The sequence below is a fragment of the Erinaceus europaeus genome, chromosome 7 (assembly GCF_950295315.1).
Source record: "Erinaceus europaeus chromosome 7, mEriEur2.1, whole genome shotgun sequence".
Classification (NCBI taxonomy): Eukaryota; Metazoa; Chordata; class Mammalia; order Eulipotyphla; family Erinaceidae; genus Erinaceus; species Erinaceus europaeus.
In genome coordinates this window covers 80,348,898-80,368,746 of record NC_080168.1, presented here as the reverse complement: position 1 = coordinate 80,368,746, position 19,849 = coordinate 80,348,898, and the positions used below count along the sequence as shown (strand labels likewise).

Below are 19,849 nucleotides of genomic sequence, written 5' to 3'. Positions count from 1 at the left end.
ATAAATAAATAAATAACCTAAAATTTTTTTTTTTTAAGTTTCATATGGGGAGTTGAGCCGCAGCGGGATAAGCGCACATGGTGCGAAGCGCAAAGACTGGCACAAGGATCCCGGTTTGAGTCCGCCACCTGCAGAGGAGCCGCTTCACAGGCGGTGAAACATGTCTGCAGGTGTCTATCTTTCTCTTCCCCTCTCTGTCTTCCCCTCTTCTCTCCATTTCTCTCTGTTCTATCCAACAACCATGACATCAATAACAACAATAATAACTGCAACAACAATTAAAAAACAAGGGCAATAAGAGGAAAAATAAATTTAAAAAAAATTTTTTTAAGTTCCACATGGGGGCCAAGTGATAGAGTATACATGCTACCATGCACAAGGTCCTGTACTCAAGCCCTGGTTTGCACTTGCAGGGGGAAAGCTTCACACGTGGTGAAACAGTGCTCCAGGTGTCTTTTTTTTTCTCTCTCCCCTTTCCCTCCAGATCTGTTTCTGTCTCTGTCTCTGTCTCCCCCCCCTTCTTCCTTTCTCCCCACCCCACAGCCCCTCCTAGACTTTGGTTCCCATCTAGTGTTAATTTCATTAAGTTACCAATATATTTGTTCTTCACTATTAACAGCTTAATACTTATTGACTGCACTATTAAACTTTCATTTCCTGGCATTCTATTCTTTTAAAAATAAAATATAGTCAAAATGCAATCAAATATGTAAAGATTAATACAAAGCCAGCATAGAGTATTCATAGAGCAAAATTTCAGTAACCAAACCATTGTATCACAATGTGCTAACTTGAAGTATTTATGGTCTTGTGTAGAAAATTCTGAAAATAGCTTATAAAAAAGTATATAAGACCTGAGATAACAGAAGAATTATCATTTTTCCCCCCAGAGGGTATATTTTGTAAAATAAATAATAATAGTAATAATAATAAAGTGAACTCACAGAACTAACAATGAGATTACTTCATTACACAAAGTGATATATTGCTAGGAGATCCTTTTAAAATATGGTATTGGTGTTGGGGGGTCGGGCGGTAACATGTGGCACAAAGCTCAAGGACCTGCTAGGATCCCAGTTCCAGCCCCGGCTCCCCACCTGCAGGGAAGTCGCTTCACAGGCGGTGAAGCAGGTCTGCAGGTGTCTGTCTTTCTCTCCCCCTCTGTCTTCCCCTCCTCTCTCCATTTCTCTCTGTCCTATCCAACAACAACATCAATAACTACAAAAAAAAAAAAAAAGGGCAACAAAAGGGAAAATAAATAAAATTAAAAAACCAGAAAAAAAATATGGTATTGGTGGGATTTATTATTATTATTATTTTACTGCAAGGTTAATGGATGATTGCAATACAGTTTTTGACACATGAGTACATTCTCTTATCTTCTATGGTAGATGTCTTCAAAACAGTTTCAACCCAAACTTAGGTCCTTTAAAATGATTTGGGGGTCCAGGAGATAGCTTACTTTGTAGAGTTTATACTCTGTTCTGCCTGCATCCCTCAGGTCAAACCCTGGTACCATGCTCCAAGCATGGTAGAACAATGCTTTAGTGTCACTTTCTTTTCTCTTTCACTTTCTGAAAAAAATAATGAGTAAAAAATTGGGCCAGGGAGCATTATCAAAGACATGGGCTTCTTCTCTATGACTACATTATATAGAAAAGTGAAAACTACTTGGGACTTTTGTTGGTATTTATAAAAGTGGCAGATTTATTAGGTACTTTAAAACCTCAGTAACAAAATAAGCAGAGAGGGGAAAACCAGCCAATTATGAGGCATGGGCTCCAGTCCTTAACCATTGTTCACCAGTGTTCAGCTACAACACACATGGGTCCCAGGAGAAACGGCATCTCAAGTTCCAGGAGAAGAGACAGGAACAGCAACAGTAGAAGGAGGAGAAAGGTGAAAAGCAAAAGTAGGTGACCTTTTGCCAGAGGCTTGCTTAAGTAGTTTTTCATACCCACAATCCCTCTGCAGTTTATGTCCTATGCTATAGCTTATGATATCAGCCATATGTTAATTATGTACATGGCCTACAATTCCTCCTGTTTACAATCAGTAAAACACAGCATTCTCAACACATTTTCTACTCAGGCCCAATGTACAATTTTAACTCTTATTTCCATATGCCTTGTTTTAAATTGAACTGTGACAGCTTAGTAGTGGTAGATAAGTGCATTGTAATCTGTTCAGTTTTTCATATTGATGAAGAAGTAAAATTATACAGTTAGTACACAGACAAATAAATGATGGAATGCATTTTGGGACCATGTGCACTTAACCCACTGTGCTATCGCCAGACTCTCTGCTGTTTCTTGTTTCTTGGTCAGCCTGCCCCTTACTTAACAGTTATGTATAAAGTTGTGTTCCATCTGTAGACACAGCTGCTGTTACAATTGGTGGCCATGGTGTTACTAAAGTCTACAGCATGTTATGTGTGAATCGTTGTACTATAGACATTCTTAATTAAAAATACATGTGTATATAAAGGTGTATGTTGTGTGTGCGCTAATGTGTCCAGTATATGTAATTAAATACAATGAGTGTGTTGGACAGAAGAATGTACCTTTCTTCTGTGAACAATGACACTGCAGTTTCTTAAGATTCATTAAATATTTACTGCAGGAAATTATAAACATGAGTAGTTTATAAAGTATTTCATCAGTTCTCTATGAAATAATTCCCCTACAGATTTAGAAAAGTAAACTTTTCTATGCCAACCTTCTACAGAAACTTGTAAAGTAGTGTAACTTACACATCTACTGTGCTTGGGCTATCTTGTAGTCATTTGCTTTCTGCTAGGTTGTGAACTTCTTGAAGGTTGTGACTGTTTCTCTCCCTCAGACCTTCAATATATGACATCCATTGAATTCTTGGTAATACTGGGATTTTTTTTTCTACACCTGGAGTATATGACATGGAATAAATTCTTGGTAATACTGTCAGACTAGTAACTCTTTAACAAATATGTGATTACAGGTTTGTTCTTTTTGGACATTTGAGACAAATAGGAAGAGAATTAAAATGAAGGTTTATTAGAAAATAAGACTGTCATGGTACAAGGAGGTGGGTAAATAAAAGTAGCTTAGACTGAAAGGAAACATAAAATTCTGTATTCCTGTAGAGACCTTGAGAACTGTTCTAATGCATGTAGAAAAAAAACATTCTTAGACAGGGTTGTGCAATTTGAGAGGCTTGGTGAGGTAAAGTGGCTGGATTAGATATCGGGAAATTTTGTCCTGCTCAGGTTCTGCTGTTGGCTCAGGGTGATGCTATTTACAGTAATGAGCTGCTCAGCTTCTTCTCTAGGTTATTTTGCCATGAGGGTTATCACTGGAGTTCAAGTATCTGCACAGTGTCTCCACTCCTGGAGGCTTTTTTTTCTTATGACAGAAATGGAGAGAGGAGAGAAAGTGAGACATCTGCAATACTGCTGAATTACTCATGAAGCTTCCACCCTGCAGGTAGGGACCAGGGGTTTGAACCCAGGTCCACCCAATATCCTCTCTCTATGATTCTTATGGGGCTGGTATGGAGTGCCTATAAATGCTACAGAATGAGTGGATTAAAACAATAGAAATTTACTCTCTTACAATTCTGGAGACTGCAAGTTTGAAACCAACCTGTGATCAGGGCCATGCTCTTGGAAAGGTTCATCCTTCCTTGACTCTTCCTAAAATTCCAGTGGTGCCCAGCCATCCTTGGTCCTGGACTTGTAGCTAGCTACCTCCTTTGGGCTCTGATTGGGCCAAAAACCTGAGCCACATGGAGAACAAGTAATAAGCTTTATTTATTATACCATTGGGTTGTGGGTTCCTATCCCAGTTTAACTAAATAGTTCAGTAGGCTCAGCCTGTCTATGTATAGACTTTGCAAAGGGAATGTGGCATTTAGGATTCATATTGCAAGTGGACTGGACAGAAGCGAAAGCTGTGGAGACAGTCAAGGGTGTGGGAATGTGGAAGTGGAAGCCCACCATAAATGAAGGCCATTTCCCCTCCGCCTTTCATTCCCTATATGCTGGTTTTCCCATTTCACTATCATTACATGGCCTTCTTCACTGTGTGTCTTAACATAGTGTGATAGTAAAATTAATCTGTCAACTTGAGTGGACTCTGGGTGTCAAGAACAGACCTTGTTTCTGGGAGTTTCAGTCAGTGAGTGTGTTTCTGGATGAGAAGAGTGTTTCAATAAGTGGACTTGGAAGATGATTTGGCCTCTCCAGTACCAGTGGGCATCATTGAGTCTGTTGAAGGCCAAACTGAACAAAAGGCAGAGGAAGTAGAATTTCATTCTTTTTTACTGCCTTGCAGATTGATCTAATATATCTCCTTTCATCTTCCTTCAGATTAAGGCCATCAGCACTTTGATGGATCTCTAACAGAACTTAATTCCTGGTAGGATTTATTTAATAGCTGGCAGGAAAGACATTTCTTAAACACCCATTGCTCCTGGCCTGATAAAGTAGCTTACTTCGATAGTGTGCTGCTTTGCTATGTGCATGGCCCAGGTTTAAGCCTGGCCCCTGCCACATTGAAAGAAGCTTCAGTGCTGTGGTCTCTTTCACCCTTTCTTTACCTCTCTGTCTCTAAATAAATAAATAAATCTTTTAAAAAAAATATTGCTCCTTTGAGCCAAGCACAAGTGTACTGGTTATTGAAGGAAATGGTCAAACATCCATTCTGATAGACATGTTGACTATTTAATGCCACCAAATGGTCAAACTGATGGTTAGAATTGACCCATGAACTGAAATTTCTGGACTATTTCTTTGGTGTTAGCTTTAGCAGTATTCTTTGATTTTTTAGTTTTTTACTTTTTCACATATTTATTGGATAAAGACAGAGAAAATGAGAGGGAAGAAGAAGAGAGAAGAAGAGGTAAAGAGAGATACCTGCAGCACTGCCTCACCACTCATGACTTCAGGTCTTTGTGCATGCTAACATGTCCACTTAGCTGGACATGCCTCAGCAATGTTCTTTTTAATGACTTTTTTTTTTTTAGACTTTGTCAATGGATTAAGTAAGCAGTTATTTTCTTTTTCTCTTTCTTTTTCCTGCTTTTACAACCAGCCTAATCTCAACATTCAAAGTACTTGCTAGATATTCAGCTATTCAAATTAGCTTTGGTTGATTCCTGTGTCCTTGATGGAAAATTAATAAACGAGATATGATTCTATCCAGAACCTCTGACTCTTGGTTGCTATGATAACAGTATTGAATCAGTTGAACCTGTGAGGGGCTCTCAGTCCTGGATACAGTTCATTCCTCTAACCTGTGCTGTTTTTTTCTGGAGAAGTAGAAAAGGACAAAAAAATCTAACAGCTATTAATAGTCTTTATATTTACTTTCATTTTTTCCCTTTTCAGCCAGTCCAAGCTACACTGTCATCCTTGAAGATGTTAGATGTGGAGAAGTGGTCAATCTTTTCCCTTTGTTCTCATGAAGAGCTGCAGTTAATTCGTCAGGCTTGTGTCTTTGGCAATGCTGGCAATGAAGTCTTATATACTACAGTAAATGATGAGGTAATTTTGAAGAAGAAAAAAATGTAGCCACCTGTATTTTTAGTAGATTTGCTAAATTGAAGATATTGAGGGGACTAAGAAGCAAAGAATAAAAACAAGGGGCCAGATGGTGGTGCACCTGGTTAAGTGCACACACACACACTACAGTGCAAATGGACCCAGGGTCGAGCCCCTGTTCCCCACCTGCAGAGGGAAAGCTTCATGAGTGACAAAGCAGGGCTACAGGTGTCTCTCTGTCTCTTTCCTTCTCTGTCTCCCCTCCCTTCTCAATTTCTCTCTTTCTCTATCCAATAATAAATTTAAAAATATTAAAAAAATAAAAACAACATAGCATGAAATAGATGCATGTAATAACACAGGATGTGCATGCCAGAAGTTCCAGAGACACCAGATTCAACATTTGGTACCACCACATTGCAGAGTTGAGTGATAACTTTGATAATCTCTCTTTCTCAAAATAAATCTTTAAAGAAAAAGAAAGCATGGAGAGAAGATTCTTATTAATTATATAATGAGGCTGTTTTGCTTTGCTTTGGGAAGACTATGCGTACTTGAATGTAATTGAAGATTTGACAGGAATAGAAGTGCTTGAACTAATAGTGGCTTTTCCCCACAGATTTTTGTGCTTGGTACAAACTCCTGTGGCTGTTTGGGGCTAGGTGATGTCCAGAGTACCATTGAACCTCGGAAACTGGATTCTTTAAGTGGTAAAAAGATAGCCTGCCTCAGCTATGGGAGTGGTCCACATATTGTCCTTGCAACAACAGGTAACCTAGGACCACAATTAGAATTCTAGCCATTGCTTTATTTGTTGAGAAACAAGATTCAAATCATCCTTACAGGTCTGATTGAGCAAGAGTTTCTAGCTCTGACCTACCAACTTAAATATGTTTTAAACATGAAATTTGAGAAAATCTGAATACCATAGTAGGATAATATACATATAATATAGCACTTATAATCACCACTTTAGATATGTGAACAGTATTTTAAACCTTGTAAGCCATTCTTGTTCATACTTTACAAGTAAAATTGTTTTGCACTATAGTGTTGAACTCTGGATTTTTTAAACTCGAGACTCTTCACTTATTAGCAGAGAGACTACAGCTAGATTCAAAGATCCACTTTCTTATTTACATTCTTTGATTCTTACATCAGTGACTGATAGCTATAGTTGGTATTATTATAAGAAATTAAGTCTTCTTATGGCCATTTCATAAGTTAAGACTAATAATGGCATGATTAAACCATACCTCAGAGATTTACTTAGATGGGCATTTATTTTAATATATATTTCTTTTTTTTTTTACCTCCAGGGTGATTGCTGGGGCTCAGTGTCTGCACTGTGAATCTACTACTGGACCAGCAGCCATTTTTCCCTTTTTCCTTTTTTCCTATTTTATTTGACAGGACAGAGAGAAGTTGAGAGTGGAGGGGGATCAGAGAAAGAGAGAAAAAGATAGATACCTGCAGACCTGTTTCACCACTCGTGAAGCATCCCCATTGCAGGTGGGGAGTAGGGGCTGGAACCTGGGTCCCTGCATGGGTTCTTGTGCATAGAAATATGTGCATTCAACCAGGTGCACCACCACTCAGCTCCCCTTAATAGCATTCTTTAAACTGAAAGGAAAGTGGGATATAGATATTTTCATATAATGAAGTAGATGCTATAAAAGTTGGCTATGGGGAGGTTGGAAGATGGGGATACAGAACTCTGGTGGTGGGTATGGTGTAGAGCTTATATACTGCAATCTTACAATCTTATAACCTACTATTAATCTCACAAAAATTTAATAATTAAATAAAATAAAAGTTGGTTATGTTTCTTTTTATTTTCAGAAGGAGAAGTCTTTGCCTGGGGTCATAATGCTTATAGCCAGCTGGGCAATGGGGCAACTAATCATATCTTAGTGCCCTGTCACATCTCTACTAATTTGTCAAACAAACAAGTCATTGAAGTTGCCTGTGGGTCTTACCATTCTTTGGTGTTAACATCTGATGGAGAGGTGAGAATAGTCAGTACAAACTTCCCCCTCCCCCCTTTTTTAAGAAGGTTATATATAGAGCCCTATAATAGTTTTGGAAATGTGATTATATTACCCCCATCAAATTCAGTTATATTCTCACTAGCAATTCATAGACATATTGTTCATATTGGAAAATTTAGTTTACTTATGTAGTGAAAAAAATTTTAATAACTCTAAACCTTTTTTTAATTGCCACCAGAGTTATTTGGTGACAAAACTGGGACTTGATGCCTACACAATGAATTCACTGCTCCATGTAGCCATTTTTTTTCTTTTTTTTTTCTGTTTTATTTTTTTATAGAGACAGAGAGGAATTCAGAGGGGTAGGGGAGAAAGAGACATACCTGCACTTTACCAAATGTGCCAGTGCCTGATGCTCTGCAAACATTTTTTTCAATTTTTTAAATATATTTATTTATTTTCCCTTTTGTTGCCCTTGTTGTTTAACATTGTTGTGATTATTGATGTCATTGTTGTTGGATAGGACAGAGAGAAATGGAGAGAGGAGGGGAAGACAGAGAGGGATAGAGAAAGACAGACACCTGCAGACCTGCGTCACTGCCTGTGAAGTGACTCCCCTACAGGTGGGGAGCCTAGGCTCAAGCCAGGATCCTTAACGCAGGTCCTTGTGCTTTGCACCACATGCGCTTAATCTGTTGTGCCAATGCCCGACTCCCTTTCTGCAAACATTTTTTAAATGTAGTTTCTCATATATTGCTCTGCTAAAGGGAGTTATTTGTAAAAAGAAGTCTTCAAAACTAGGAAATATGAATGAGACAAACCAGATATTTTTATAAGTATGTAACATTTGATTATAACTACTATTGTTCATGCATTAACACTGATAATAGTTTTATAAAGTCATTATGTAAGAATGAAGTTTACAAAAATATTTCTGCTGAGCCACTTGTATGCTCAGATAAAGTGCCACACGTATATGTTACTTCCCAGCTGAGAAGCATTATAAGTTCATTATTTATTAGTTACATATCTCTTTGTTCATATAGGTATTTGCCTGGGGTTATAATAACTCTGGGCAGGTAGGATCTGGATCAACAGCTAACCAGCCCATCCCTCGAAAAGTCACTGGCTGCTTACAGAATAAAGTAGTTGTAAACATCGCATGTGGGCAGATGTGCTCAGTGGCAGTGCTAGACTCTGGGGAGGTAAGAAAATCATTTCATATGATGTTTCAAAACCAACGATTTGAAGTCTCGGGTCCCCACATGCAGGGAGGAAGTTTCCTGGTGATGAAAAAGTATTGCAGGTGTTTCTGTTTCTCTCCCTCTCTGTCTTCTCCTTCCTTTTCAGTTTTTCTCTCTGTCTTTATCAAAAATAAATAATATTTACAAAAAGAAAAATCTTATTTAAAAAGAAAAGATAACCATTTATCTGAGTACTATAGCAACATAGCATATTTCTCATAACAGAGAACCTGATAGGTTCTTATCTCTTATAGTCAGAGTCTTGTTTTCTCTCAGGTCTTTGCCTGGGGTTACAATGGGAATGGGCAACTCGGTCTTGGCAGCAGTGGCAACCAGTCAAATCCCTGTCGAATAGCGGCTCTACAAGGCATTCGTGTCCAGCGGGTATGTTCTCAGTTTATTTTTATATCTGCCTATTTATTTTTAAGTCTTCAGTGACAGAGATACACAAGTATTGAAAACCCCTATCTTCTTAGCAGGATGAAAAGTTTGGCTTTGGAAGCTTACACTGATAGAAAGGCTAACGCTCTGTTTCTCTGAATTGAGTTGTAGATACTTATCAGAAAAGTTCCATTTCTAGAGACTTCACATAGCTATTAGAATATAAGTTGTTAACAGTCTTTGCCAAGGGTATTTCAGTTATATGTATCAAGAGCCTTAAAAGTATTTGTGTCTGTGTATATGGCGGGGAGGGGGGGAGGAGGAGGGTAGCACAGCGGGTTAAGCGCACATGGCACAAAGTCCAAGGACCTGCAAAAGGATCCGGGTTCCAGCCCCTGGCTCCCCACCTGCAGGGGAATCGCTTCATAGGTGGTGAAGCAGGTCTGCAGGTGTCTATCTTTCTCTCCCCTTCTCTGTCTTCCCCTCTTCTCTCCATTTCTCTGTCCTGACAACAGCAATAACAAGGGCAAATTAATCAATCAATCAATTAATTAATTAATTAATTAACAAAAAGGGAAAAATGGCCTCCAGGAGCAGTGGATTTGTAGTATAGGCACCAAGCCCCCACGATAACCCTAGAGGCAAATATGTGTGAGTGTGTGTGTGTGTGTGTGTGTATCTGGACTGGAGTATATAAAATAGTGGTTTATCGTGGTCCAGGAGGTGGTGCGATGGATAAAGTGTTAGACTCTCAAGTGTGAGGTCTTAGAGTTCAGTCCCCATCAGCACATGTACCATAGTGATACCTGGTTCTCTCTCTCTCTCTCTGCCTGTCATCCTTCATGAGTAAATAAATAAATAAATGGGGCTGGACAGTGGTGCAGCAGGTTAAGTGCACATGGCACAAAATGCAAAGACTGGCATAAGGACCCCAGTTCGAGCCCCCAGCTCCCACCTGCAGAGGAGTCACTTCATAGTCGGTGAAGCAGGTCTGCATGTATCTTTCTCTCCCCCTCTGTCTCCCCTTCTCTCTCGATTTCTCTTTGTCTTATCCAGCAATAACAACAGCAATGACAACAATAATAATGACAACAACAAGGGTAACAAGGAGGGCAACAAAAAAGGAAAAATAAAAATAATAAATAAATAAGCAAATAAATAAAATATTTTTTTTAAATGTGATTTATGCAACATACTTTCATGCCTGAAGCACCCAACGTCCAGGTTCAGTCCCTAACAACACTGCAAGCCAGAGCTGAATGCTGCTTTGGTAAAAAATAATAAGGATAATAATTATATATATATATATATATATAGCCTCTGATCTGTAATTGTACTTTTTTTTTAAAAAAAGACTTTATTTATTTACTAATAAGAAAGGAGGAGAGAAAGAGAGAGAGAGAACCATATATCACTTTGGTACATGTGCTGCCAGGGATTGAACTTGGGACCTCATGCTTTAGAGTCCAACACTTTATCTGTTGAGCCACCTCCCAGACCACTGTAATTGTACTTCTAAGAATTCAAAGAGAAGTCACTTATAGAAGTAGTGAGAAGATATAGCAAAACCCAAAAGAAAGCCGAATGAACTTTAATAAGTAATAGATGTGACATACTCTACCTGATCAGTCAATAAATTAATGGTTAAATAAATCACCATGGATTTGTGTAATGGAAATTACAACTTTCTTAATGCAGTGCCAGGATCAATTCCAGAACCATATGCATGTGCTCTACAGTTGAACCACTTCCCTGGCCCAGTTTTTTATTTTATATTTATATGAGAGAGAAAAAGTGAGAGAAACATTTAAGTACTTGTCTACTATCTGTTGAGGCCCACCTATCCCTGTCCATGGTGTCCCTATGTGGTAACAGGGATCAAACTTGAGATATCTCACATGAAAAGAATGCACATTTCTATTAGCTGAACTACCTTTTAGGTACATAAAGGATGTGTAAAGTACACTCTAGTAATATTAAGTAAAAAAAGATACACTACTGCTTATATAATGTGGTCATAAAACTTAGCTACCAGTGTATATCTCTATATAATTAAAAAGGGGGGGGTGAGGGTGGAACCAGGGAGATACAGCAGTTTATGCAAAAAAATTTTTTTTTCCTCCAAGGTTATTGCTAGTGTTCTGCGCCAGCTCTGTGAATCCACTGCTCCTGGAGGCCATTTTTCCCCCATTTTATTGGACAGGACAGAAAGAAATGGAGAGAGGAGGCGGAGATAGAGAGAGAGAGAGAGAGAGAGAGAAAGAAAGACATAGAGACACCTGCAGCCCTGCTTCACTGCTTGTGAAGCATCCCCTTTGCAGGTGGGGAGTGGGGGGCTTGAACCTGGGCCCTTGCACTCAGTACTATGTGTGTTCATCCAGGTGTGCCACCGCCCAGCCCCTGCAGATTTTTGTACCTGAGGCTCAGAGGTTCCAGGTTCACTTCTCAGCATCATTGTAAGCCAGAACTGAGCAGTGCTCTGGAAAAATAAAAGTGGATCTTGAAATTATTTTCATATTTATACTTATTTGTATTTCTCCATATTGAATGTTTCACTTTTACAAATATGTCTGATTTTTATTCACTTGATATCCCTTTATCTCCATGAGCATAATTTTGATCATCTTTAAGATGAATAAACTAGATTCATGTTGCTAAAGGACTCATCAAACTTAACTGAAGTTTTGGCCACTCAAGGGGCTAAACTAGTTCTGGAAGAATACTGATTAACTTAATACTTGCATCTCTGAGCTGACTGCCTCTTTCTTGTTTTCCTTTTTGATTCTTAGCCTCTCCTGTTAAACACATACTTTTTTCTATTTGCAAACCTGAGTGCATTTGGTGTTTCTCTTTCCAGGTTGCCTGTGGCTATGCACATACATTGGTATTAACTGAAGAAGGCCAAGTGTATGCCTGGGGTGCAAATTCTTATGGTCAGTTGGGCACTGGCAATAAAAGTAACCAGTCTTACCCTACGCCTGTTTCTGTGGAAAAGGACAGGTAATGTGAGCATTTTCAAAATACCTTCAGTGTTCTTTAGCAATTAAAGCTTAGTCATCTTATAGAATGGTGGAGCATTTATTACTGTTAGAATGTTCTCTACTAAGAACATTAATTCTTTTCAAAAATGGGGCTTTTGAATTGTTGGGGAGATTGTACTTTTTTCTTTTCTTATTGCCACCAGGGTTATAGCTGGGGCTAGGTGCCTGCACTACAAATCCATTGCTTCCAGTGCCCCCCCCCCTTTTATTTTATGTGACAGGACATAGAGAAATTGAGATGGAGGTGGAGATGGAGAGGGAGAGAGAAAGATAGACACCTGTAGCAACCACTTCACTGCTTGTGAAGCTTCCCCCTGCAGGTGGGGAATGGGGGCTGAGTCCAAGTCCTTGTGCACCCTTGGTGATATGTGTGCTTAACCCAGCGCACCACCACCTAACCTCGAGATTGGATGTTAAATGTTCGATTTTTCACTTACTCATATTTTGTATGCACCTCCAACTGCTGATTGACACTGGTGATAAAACTTCCAGCAGCTATTCTACATTCTTCTTTTATATATATATATTTCTTTATTGGGGGATTAATGGTTTACTGTTGATAGTAAAACACAATAGTTTGTGCATGCATAACATTTCCCAGTTTTCCACACAATTCAACCCCCGTTAGGGGGTTGAACCCTCATCTGCCATCATGTTCCAGGAACTGAGCCCTCCCCATCCCAGAGTCTTTTACTTTGAAGCAATATACCAACTCCAGTACAAGTTCTGCTTTGTGTTTTCACTTCTGACCTTGTTTTTCAACCTCTATGAGTGAGATCATCCCATATTTATACTTCTCTGTCTGACTTACCTCACTTAACATGATTCCTTCAAGCTCTACTCAAGATGAGGTGAAGAAGGTGAAATCAATAGCTGAGTAGTATTCCATTGTGTATATATACCACAACTTGTGCAGCCACTCATCTGTTGTTGGACACCTGGGTTGCTTCCGTGTTTTGGCTATTACAAATTGTGGAGCTATAAACAGAGGCATATACCAATCTTTCTGTATGATTGTGTTTGGCTCTTTAGGATATATTCCCAGGAGAGGAATTGCAGGATCATAGGGTAGGTCCACTTCTAGCCTTCTGAGAGTTCTCCAGACTGTTCTTGACACTGGAGACAAAACTTCCAGCACCTATTCTTTTGCCTAACCTTTCTACCTCTCCTCTTTGTTTTCTATTTTGCTTTCTTGGGAGGAAGCTAATGACCTTTAGGATCTGTTTCCTACGACTTAGAAAAATGAATGTATCTGGATGGGGCATAAAGCCATTCACTCTGCCACTGTCACTATTTGCATGATCAGTTTCATTATTTCATCTTTTAAACTGTCACTTTGAGGAAGAGTGAAATGGTTAGGAAAGGAAAACTTAGTTTAGAACACTTGCTTCCAGGCTTGTGGGAAATATTGAGAATATCCAGTACTTTTTTAGATCATGTTCATAATATTTTGAAGGCCTCTAGAATTATTCAGTCACAGCTGAATCCCTACCTTTTCACTCTTCATTTCTTGACTCAGTCAATGGAACAAAACATTGTTGTCTTTTCAATCAGGGTTGTAGTTACTGTAGAATTTAATATTGCCACTTCTACTTGACCTATTAATTTATGTTATATTTGATTTAATGATAAGCCTATGGACAAATAAGTCATCTTATTGTATTTGTTTGCGATTGCGATTCTTTTATGTTCTTTCGAATACTTAACAAGGAAAGTGGAGAACCAAACTGACATTTCCAGCTCCATTTTCTTTTTTTTTTAATAGTTTCTTTTCAAAAAAAATTTTTTTTATTAATTTTTTTATTTTTGAGAGAGATGCAGAGAGGGAGACACACAGAGAAACACCAGAGCACTGCTCAGCTCTGGCTTATGTTATGGTGGTGTGGGGGATTGAACCTGGGACTTAAGAGCCTCAGGCATGAGAGTCTGTTTGCATAACCATTATGCTGTCACCCCCACCCCCAGCTCCATTTTCAACATGATTTTTGAATGTTGTAAACTTGGTTAGTTTTATTTAACCTGTAGTAAGTAGGTTTAAAAGTCCTTGGTTTTGTTCTTCTGAAATCTTAGAATAACACCTCAGATCTCTGAAGAACTAGGGAGGAGGACAGTTATGGATATTAAGAAGAGTGTGCACTCTGTACATTATCACTGCATTTCTGTCAAAGGTAGTTCAGAGTTACTCCAAGAAAAGGGAAGAGGAAGTCTTAAAGCTTTATAGAGTCACAAAAATGCCACAGGCTTAGTAAGTCCAGTCAGTGGGAATATTTACTATTGATATTTAGGCAAAATAACAATGTCTTATAGGAACAAGTAAAAGTTACAGGGAAATAAAAGCATATCCAAATGACACTTTACCACTTTTATGGTACTACAACACAAAATGTAGAAATTAACTCAGCTGGGACCATTAAAATAGCTCACCAGGTAAGGTACCTGATCTGCCATGCTGTAACTCAGGTTTAAGCCTGGTCTGCACTGCACTAGGAGCTTCAGGGGGCCACTCCCTACCTGCAGGAGGGATGAGTTGTGAAGCGGGTTTGCAGGTCTTTGTCTTTGTCTTTCTCTGTCTCCCCTTCCACTCTCAATTTCTTTCTGATCTGTCTAATAAAAATAAAAATGAAAAGAAAAAGGAAAAAAAGGGTTGCTGGGAGTGGTAGATTCGTACTGTAGGCACCAAGCCCTATTGCTGACCCTGATGGCAATTAAAAAAAAAGAAACTGCTTCAGTTTTATGGTGTGTGTGTGTGTGTGTGTGTGTGTGTGTGTGTGTGTGTGTGAAAAAAAAAATCAATACAGAATGGTGAAGTCCCAAAGATGAAAAAAAAAAAGGAAACACATACCATCAGCTATTCCAATCCTCATAGAATCTTTTTCTGCCTGTCGCATTCCACGGCAGGTCCCTTGTCATTCTAGATGAGTACCCAAATTTGACTCTCTCACACTGGGATAGGTGATTGTAGGGCAGCTCAGTGAGAGATAGGCAGGCCAGCAGGGCTGGGAACTCAAATTTCTTAACCTGATACTTATCTATTGTTTTTTCTCCTCTTTCCTTCCTCCTTCCCTTCCTTCCTTCTTTCCTTTTTTCTTTTCTTTTCTTTTTTCTTTCCTTCCTTCTTTCTTTCTTTCTTTCTTTTTTTTTACCACCAGGGCCATTTATTCCTTTTTTCTTTTGTTTTTCTGTTTCAATTTTTTAAAATTTATTTTTTATTTAAGAAAGGATTAATTAACAAAACCATAGGGTAGGAGGGGTACAGCTCCACACAATTCCCACCACCCAATCTCCATATCCCACCCCCTCCCCTGATAGCTTTCCCATTCTCTATCCCTCTGGGAGCATGGACCCAGGGTCATTGTGGGTTGCAGAAGGTGGAAGGTCTGGCTTCTGTAATTGCTTCCCCGCTGAACATGGACGTTGACTGGTCGATACATACTCCCAGTCTGCCTCTCTCTTTCCCTAGTAGGGTGAATCTCTGGGGAAGCGGAGCTCCAGGATACATTGGTGGGGTCTTCAGTCCAGGGAAGCCTGGCCGGCATCCTGATGTGGTGGCTGAAAAGAGAGTTAACATACAAAGCCAAACAAGTTGTTGAGCAGTCATGGACCCAACGGTTGGAATAGTGGAGAGGAAGTGTTGGGGTACTCACTGCAAACTCTAGTGTACTTCTGCTTTCGGGTATATATTTTGCACTTGTTTATGGATGAGTGTGAACATATGCTCTCTCTCACAGAACCTGGTCTATATCTAGGTTTTGGGACTTTGTTAGAAAGTGAACCACCTGGGATGGAATTAAGAGAATACTATGAAAGGAAAGGTCTCACCCGAGTAATGAAGCTGAAGGGTTGTCATTCCACACCTGAAGTCTCTGGACACAGTCTGAGCTGAAGCATGTTGAGGTGGCAGTCATTGTGTTGATTAGGTTGTGATCGGCAGATGCAATATTATTTGATTTGGATTGGGAGAGGCATGCGGGAAAGTGGGCCCTATCCTAAGGTTCCAGGACGGGGAAATATAGGCTCTCTAGTGGAGATGTGAGGTTCCTGCTGTCTTAGGGGTTTCCTTTTTATTTTATAAAATAGGACAGAGGGTGTCAGGCGGTAGCACAGTGGGTTAAGCGCAGGCGCAAAGAGCAAGGACCAGCGTAAGGATCCCGATTTGAGCCCCTGGCTCCCCACCTGCAGGGGAGTCGCTTCACAGGCAGTGAAGCATATCTGCAGGTGTTTATATCTTTATTTCCCCCTCTCTGTCTTCCCCTCCTCCTCTCTCCATTTCTCTCTGTCCTATTCAACAACAATGACATCAATAATAACTATAACAATAAAACAACAAGGACAACAAAAGGGAATAAATAAATAAATAAATAAATATAAAAAATAGGACAGAGAGAAATTGAGAGGGGAATGGGGAGACAAAAAGGGAAAGAAAGAAGAAACACTTGTGACCTGCTTCACCACTTGTGAAGTGTCTTCTCTTCAGGTGGGAAGCAAGGGCTTGAATCTGGGTCCTTGCACATGGTAATGTGTGCACTCAACCATCTGTGCCACTGCTCAGCCTCCTCATATTTTTTTTAACTTTAAAATAATGGTGTTTTAATGGTTTATTTTGAAGGTCATTTTAAAAACAAAGTCAAAGACAATTTGAGAGAAAATTACACAGAATACACTCATTAAATGAGTATGGTGATTGAATCAAGGTAAGGAGAATGTTTTCTTCTGCAAACAAGTTCTGTTGTCCTGAAGCTGCTTATACTTCCAAGAGAGGGTGGAAGGAATCACGGCAATTAAAACTGCCTCTTAATCATGTAAATTGAGAGTAGAAACCAAATTTCTCTGTTCTTCCCAGTAAGTCAGTTTTGATCTTCAAACTGTGCCTTTTTATAAGATATGATGCTAAAAACTCAATGGGATTTGGTGGTCCTTCCTTTGCCAGCACAGAGAGCCCCTGTAATAAGATAGGCACAACTGTCTGATCCAGGTAGGCACAAGTTGGCAGACTAGATATCCGTCTTCTGTTTTGATGACTTTTCTGCATTAATCTTCTCATTTTCTACTGTCCTCTCCATGTTGTCGGTGAGCCCATACTCAGCGTGGGGGTTCTTGGCGACCCACATCTGCCTCTCCAGCATCTACTCTGGCTGCATGGCAGCCCGGCCGAGCCATTCCTTCCTGAGTTCATACCTTTTTTTTTTTTTTTTAACTTTTAAAAAAATCTAAACACATATAAAAGTGGTGAAAGTAACTATGCACTTGTGTAATTAGTATGTAAACATTATTTTAATTTTTTAATTATCTTTAATTAAAAAGGGAAGGGGTTGATAGGGAGAGAGATAGAGAGACAGCTGCAGCCCTGCTTCACCGCTGGCAAAGCTTTCCCCCTGCAGGTGGGGATCAGGGTCTCAAACCTGGGTCCTTGTGCATTGTAAAATGTGTGCTCAACCAGACGTACCCCCCCCATATGTAAACATTCTTCTAGTTTCAAATATCATGGAAGAATATATATATATATATATTGAATGAGAAACTTCTGTTTTTCTCAGTTTTCTACTTTGGGGCTCCCCATGGTAGTTTCTGAGTTTGCAGGCCCTCAATCACACAAATACCGCAAGGGAGGAATTAATATTCTCTGCCAGGACTTGTTCTGTGCCTCCCACCCATCTCAGTGACTAAAACTTTGCAGATATGAGTTGTCCCTCAGGAACTCCCTTCTGACTCTTTTCGGCCCTTTACAGAGAAGCTTGACTAATTAGAAAAACAGGATTGAACATGGGGTGGAGTGGATCTTCAGGTTTTAGCTGCTTCTTTAAGAAGTGGATTTAGGAGGGGCTGGGTAGTGGCACACCTGGTTGAGTGCACATGTTACAGTACACAAGGACCCAGGTTCAAGCCCCCAGTCCCCACCTGCAAGGGAAATGCTTTGCAAGTGGTGAAGCAGTGTTGCAGGTGTCTGTCTCTCCCTCTCTATCATCCCCTTCCCTCTCGATTTCTGGCTGTCTCTGTCCAGTAAATAAAATAAAGACAATAGAAAAAAATTTTTTAAAAAGAAGCAGATTTAGGGAGTCAGGTGGTAGCACAGCGGGTTAAGCGCAGGTGGTGCAAAGCGCAAGGACCGGTGTAAAGATCCAGTTCAAGCCCCAGCTCCCCACCTGCAGAGGAGTCCCTTCACAGGCGGCGAAGCAGGTCTGCAGGTGTCTGTCTTTCTCTGCCCCTCTCTGTCTTCCCCTCCTCTCCATTTCTCTCTGTCCTATCCAATAACAATGATATGAATAACAACTATAAAAACAACAAGGGCAACAAAAGGGAATAAATAAATAATAAAAAAGAAGTGGATTAAAAAATTTGCCTATAGTGAATCCTTTGAAAGAAATTTTTTTTACATTTATTCATTTTATTTTCCCTTTTTGTTGCCCTTGTTTTTCATTGTTGTTGTAGTAGTTGTTGTTTTTGTTGATGTCATCATTGTTAGGACAGACAGAAATGGAAAGAAGGAGGGAAGACAGAGAAGGGAAGAGAGAGATAGGCACCTGCAGACCTGCTTCACCGCCTGTGAAGTGATTCCCCTGCAGGTGGGGAGCCAGGGGCTCAACCAGGATCCTTAATGCCGGTTTTTGTGCTTTGCGCCACATGCACTTTACCCGTTGCACTACTGCCCGATTCCCCTACAGTGAATCCTTTATCAACTACCAACTCAAAGAAGAAGCTTTAAATTTTTTTCCTAGAGAGGTTGATAAAGGATGTTAGTGCTTGTCAGCCACTTATGTTCACATTAAAGTAATGTTAATACTTAAAATTATTCTTTTCACTAACTGAGTCATTTTCAATCTTTCTGAAGTTTCAGGAGTTTGATTTGTGTCTTTGTACTTAAAATTCCATAAAAGAACATTTTCTGTTGATTCAAAACTAGTTTTGCCTTAAATGGTTGTGAATTTTGTGACTTCTTGGGGGTAATTGGTGATATCTTGACTTCTTATAAAAAGAAAGATTGGGAATCATTATGATGGATCATTTAAATTTTCTTTCTTTTTTTTATTCAGTAGTTCTTATTCCTCACAAACTTTTTCACTCATTATTTTCTGTCATACAATCTTTGTCGCTTTTTGTTGTTGTTGTTGTTTGTTTCTAATACTAAACAGTCACTGAACTCTGTTGTTGCAAATCATTCTGTTGAGGTGGCATAAAACCTATCTGTTATGATTATATAGTAGCTTATTCTCATTAAGTATAGCCACAGGTGGGCTGGGAGGTGGCCATCCAGTTGAACGAACATATTATCATGCATGAGAGCCTAGGTTCAAGCCCCCTGTCCCCACCTGCAGGAGGGAAACTTCAAGAGTGGTGAATTAAGCCTGCAGGTATTTCTCATTCTCTCTCCCTCTCAACCTCCTCCTTCCCTCTTAATTTCTCTCTGTCTTCATCCAGTAAACAAAGAAGTTTTTTTTTAAGATTAAAAAAGTAAATTATAGCTACAGATATGCCTGAGGATCTGAGGCCCCACTTTTAATCCTCAGCACCACCACAAGCCAGAGAAGAGCAGTAAGACAGAAGGAAGAAAGAAAAAAAAAAAAGGCGGGGGGAATAAAAGAATAGCTCTAGGGGCAAGAAGATAGCTTACCTAGTAAGGTGTACATTTTGCTGTGCATGGGACCCATGTTTGAGCCCTGGTGCCACTTTAGGAGGGCT

General features: G+C 39.6%; 1 protein-coding gene and 1 pseudogene across 5 annotated transcripts in view; one reads left to right on the top strand and one right to left on the bottom strand.

The window, feature by feature from the left end:
* The window catches only part of RCBTB2 (RCC1 and BTB domain containing protein 2), a 51,662-nt gene that overhangs the window by 11,805 nt on the left and 20,008 nt on the right, over positions 1 to 19,849 (top strand). For 3 of the 5 annotated variants that reach the window (XM_060194843.1, XM_060194844.1, XM_060194845.1), the window contains 6 exons: positions 5,366 to 5,521; positions 6,138 to 6,288; positions 7,361 to 7,527; positions 8,556 to 8,714; positions 9,030 to 9,137; positions 11,992 to 12,134. In XM_060194843.1, coding sequence (XP_060050826.1) covers positions 5,366 to 5,521; positions 6,138 to 6,288; positions 7,361 to 7,527; positions 8,556 to 8,714; positions 9,030 to 9,137; positions 11,992 to 12,134 — 884 coding nt within the window. Of the gene's footprint in view, positions 1 to 1,806; positions 1,913 to 5,365; positions 5,522 to 6,137; positions 6,289 to 7,360; positions 7,528 to 8,555; positions 8,715 to 9,029; positions 9,138 to 11,991; positions 12,135 to 19,849 lie in introns of all 5 variants that reach the window. The other 2 variants (XM_060194846.1, XR_009550754.1) reach the window with 2 other exon arrangements.
* LOC103111870 (protein dpy-30 homolog) lies at positions 17,020 to 17,313 on the bottom strand (annotated as a pseudogene).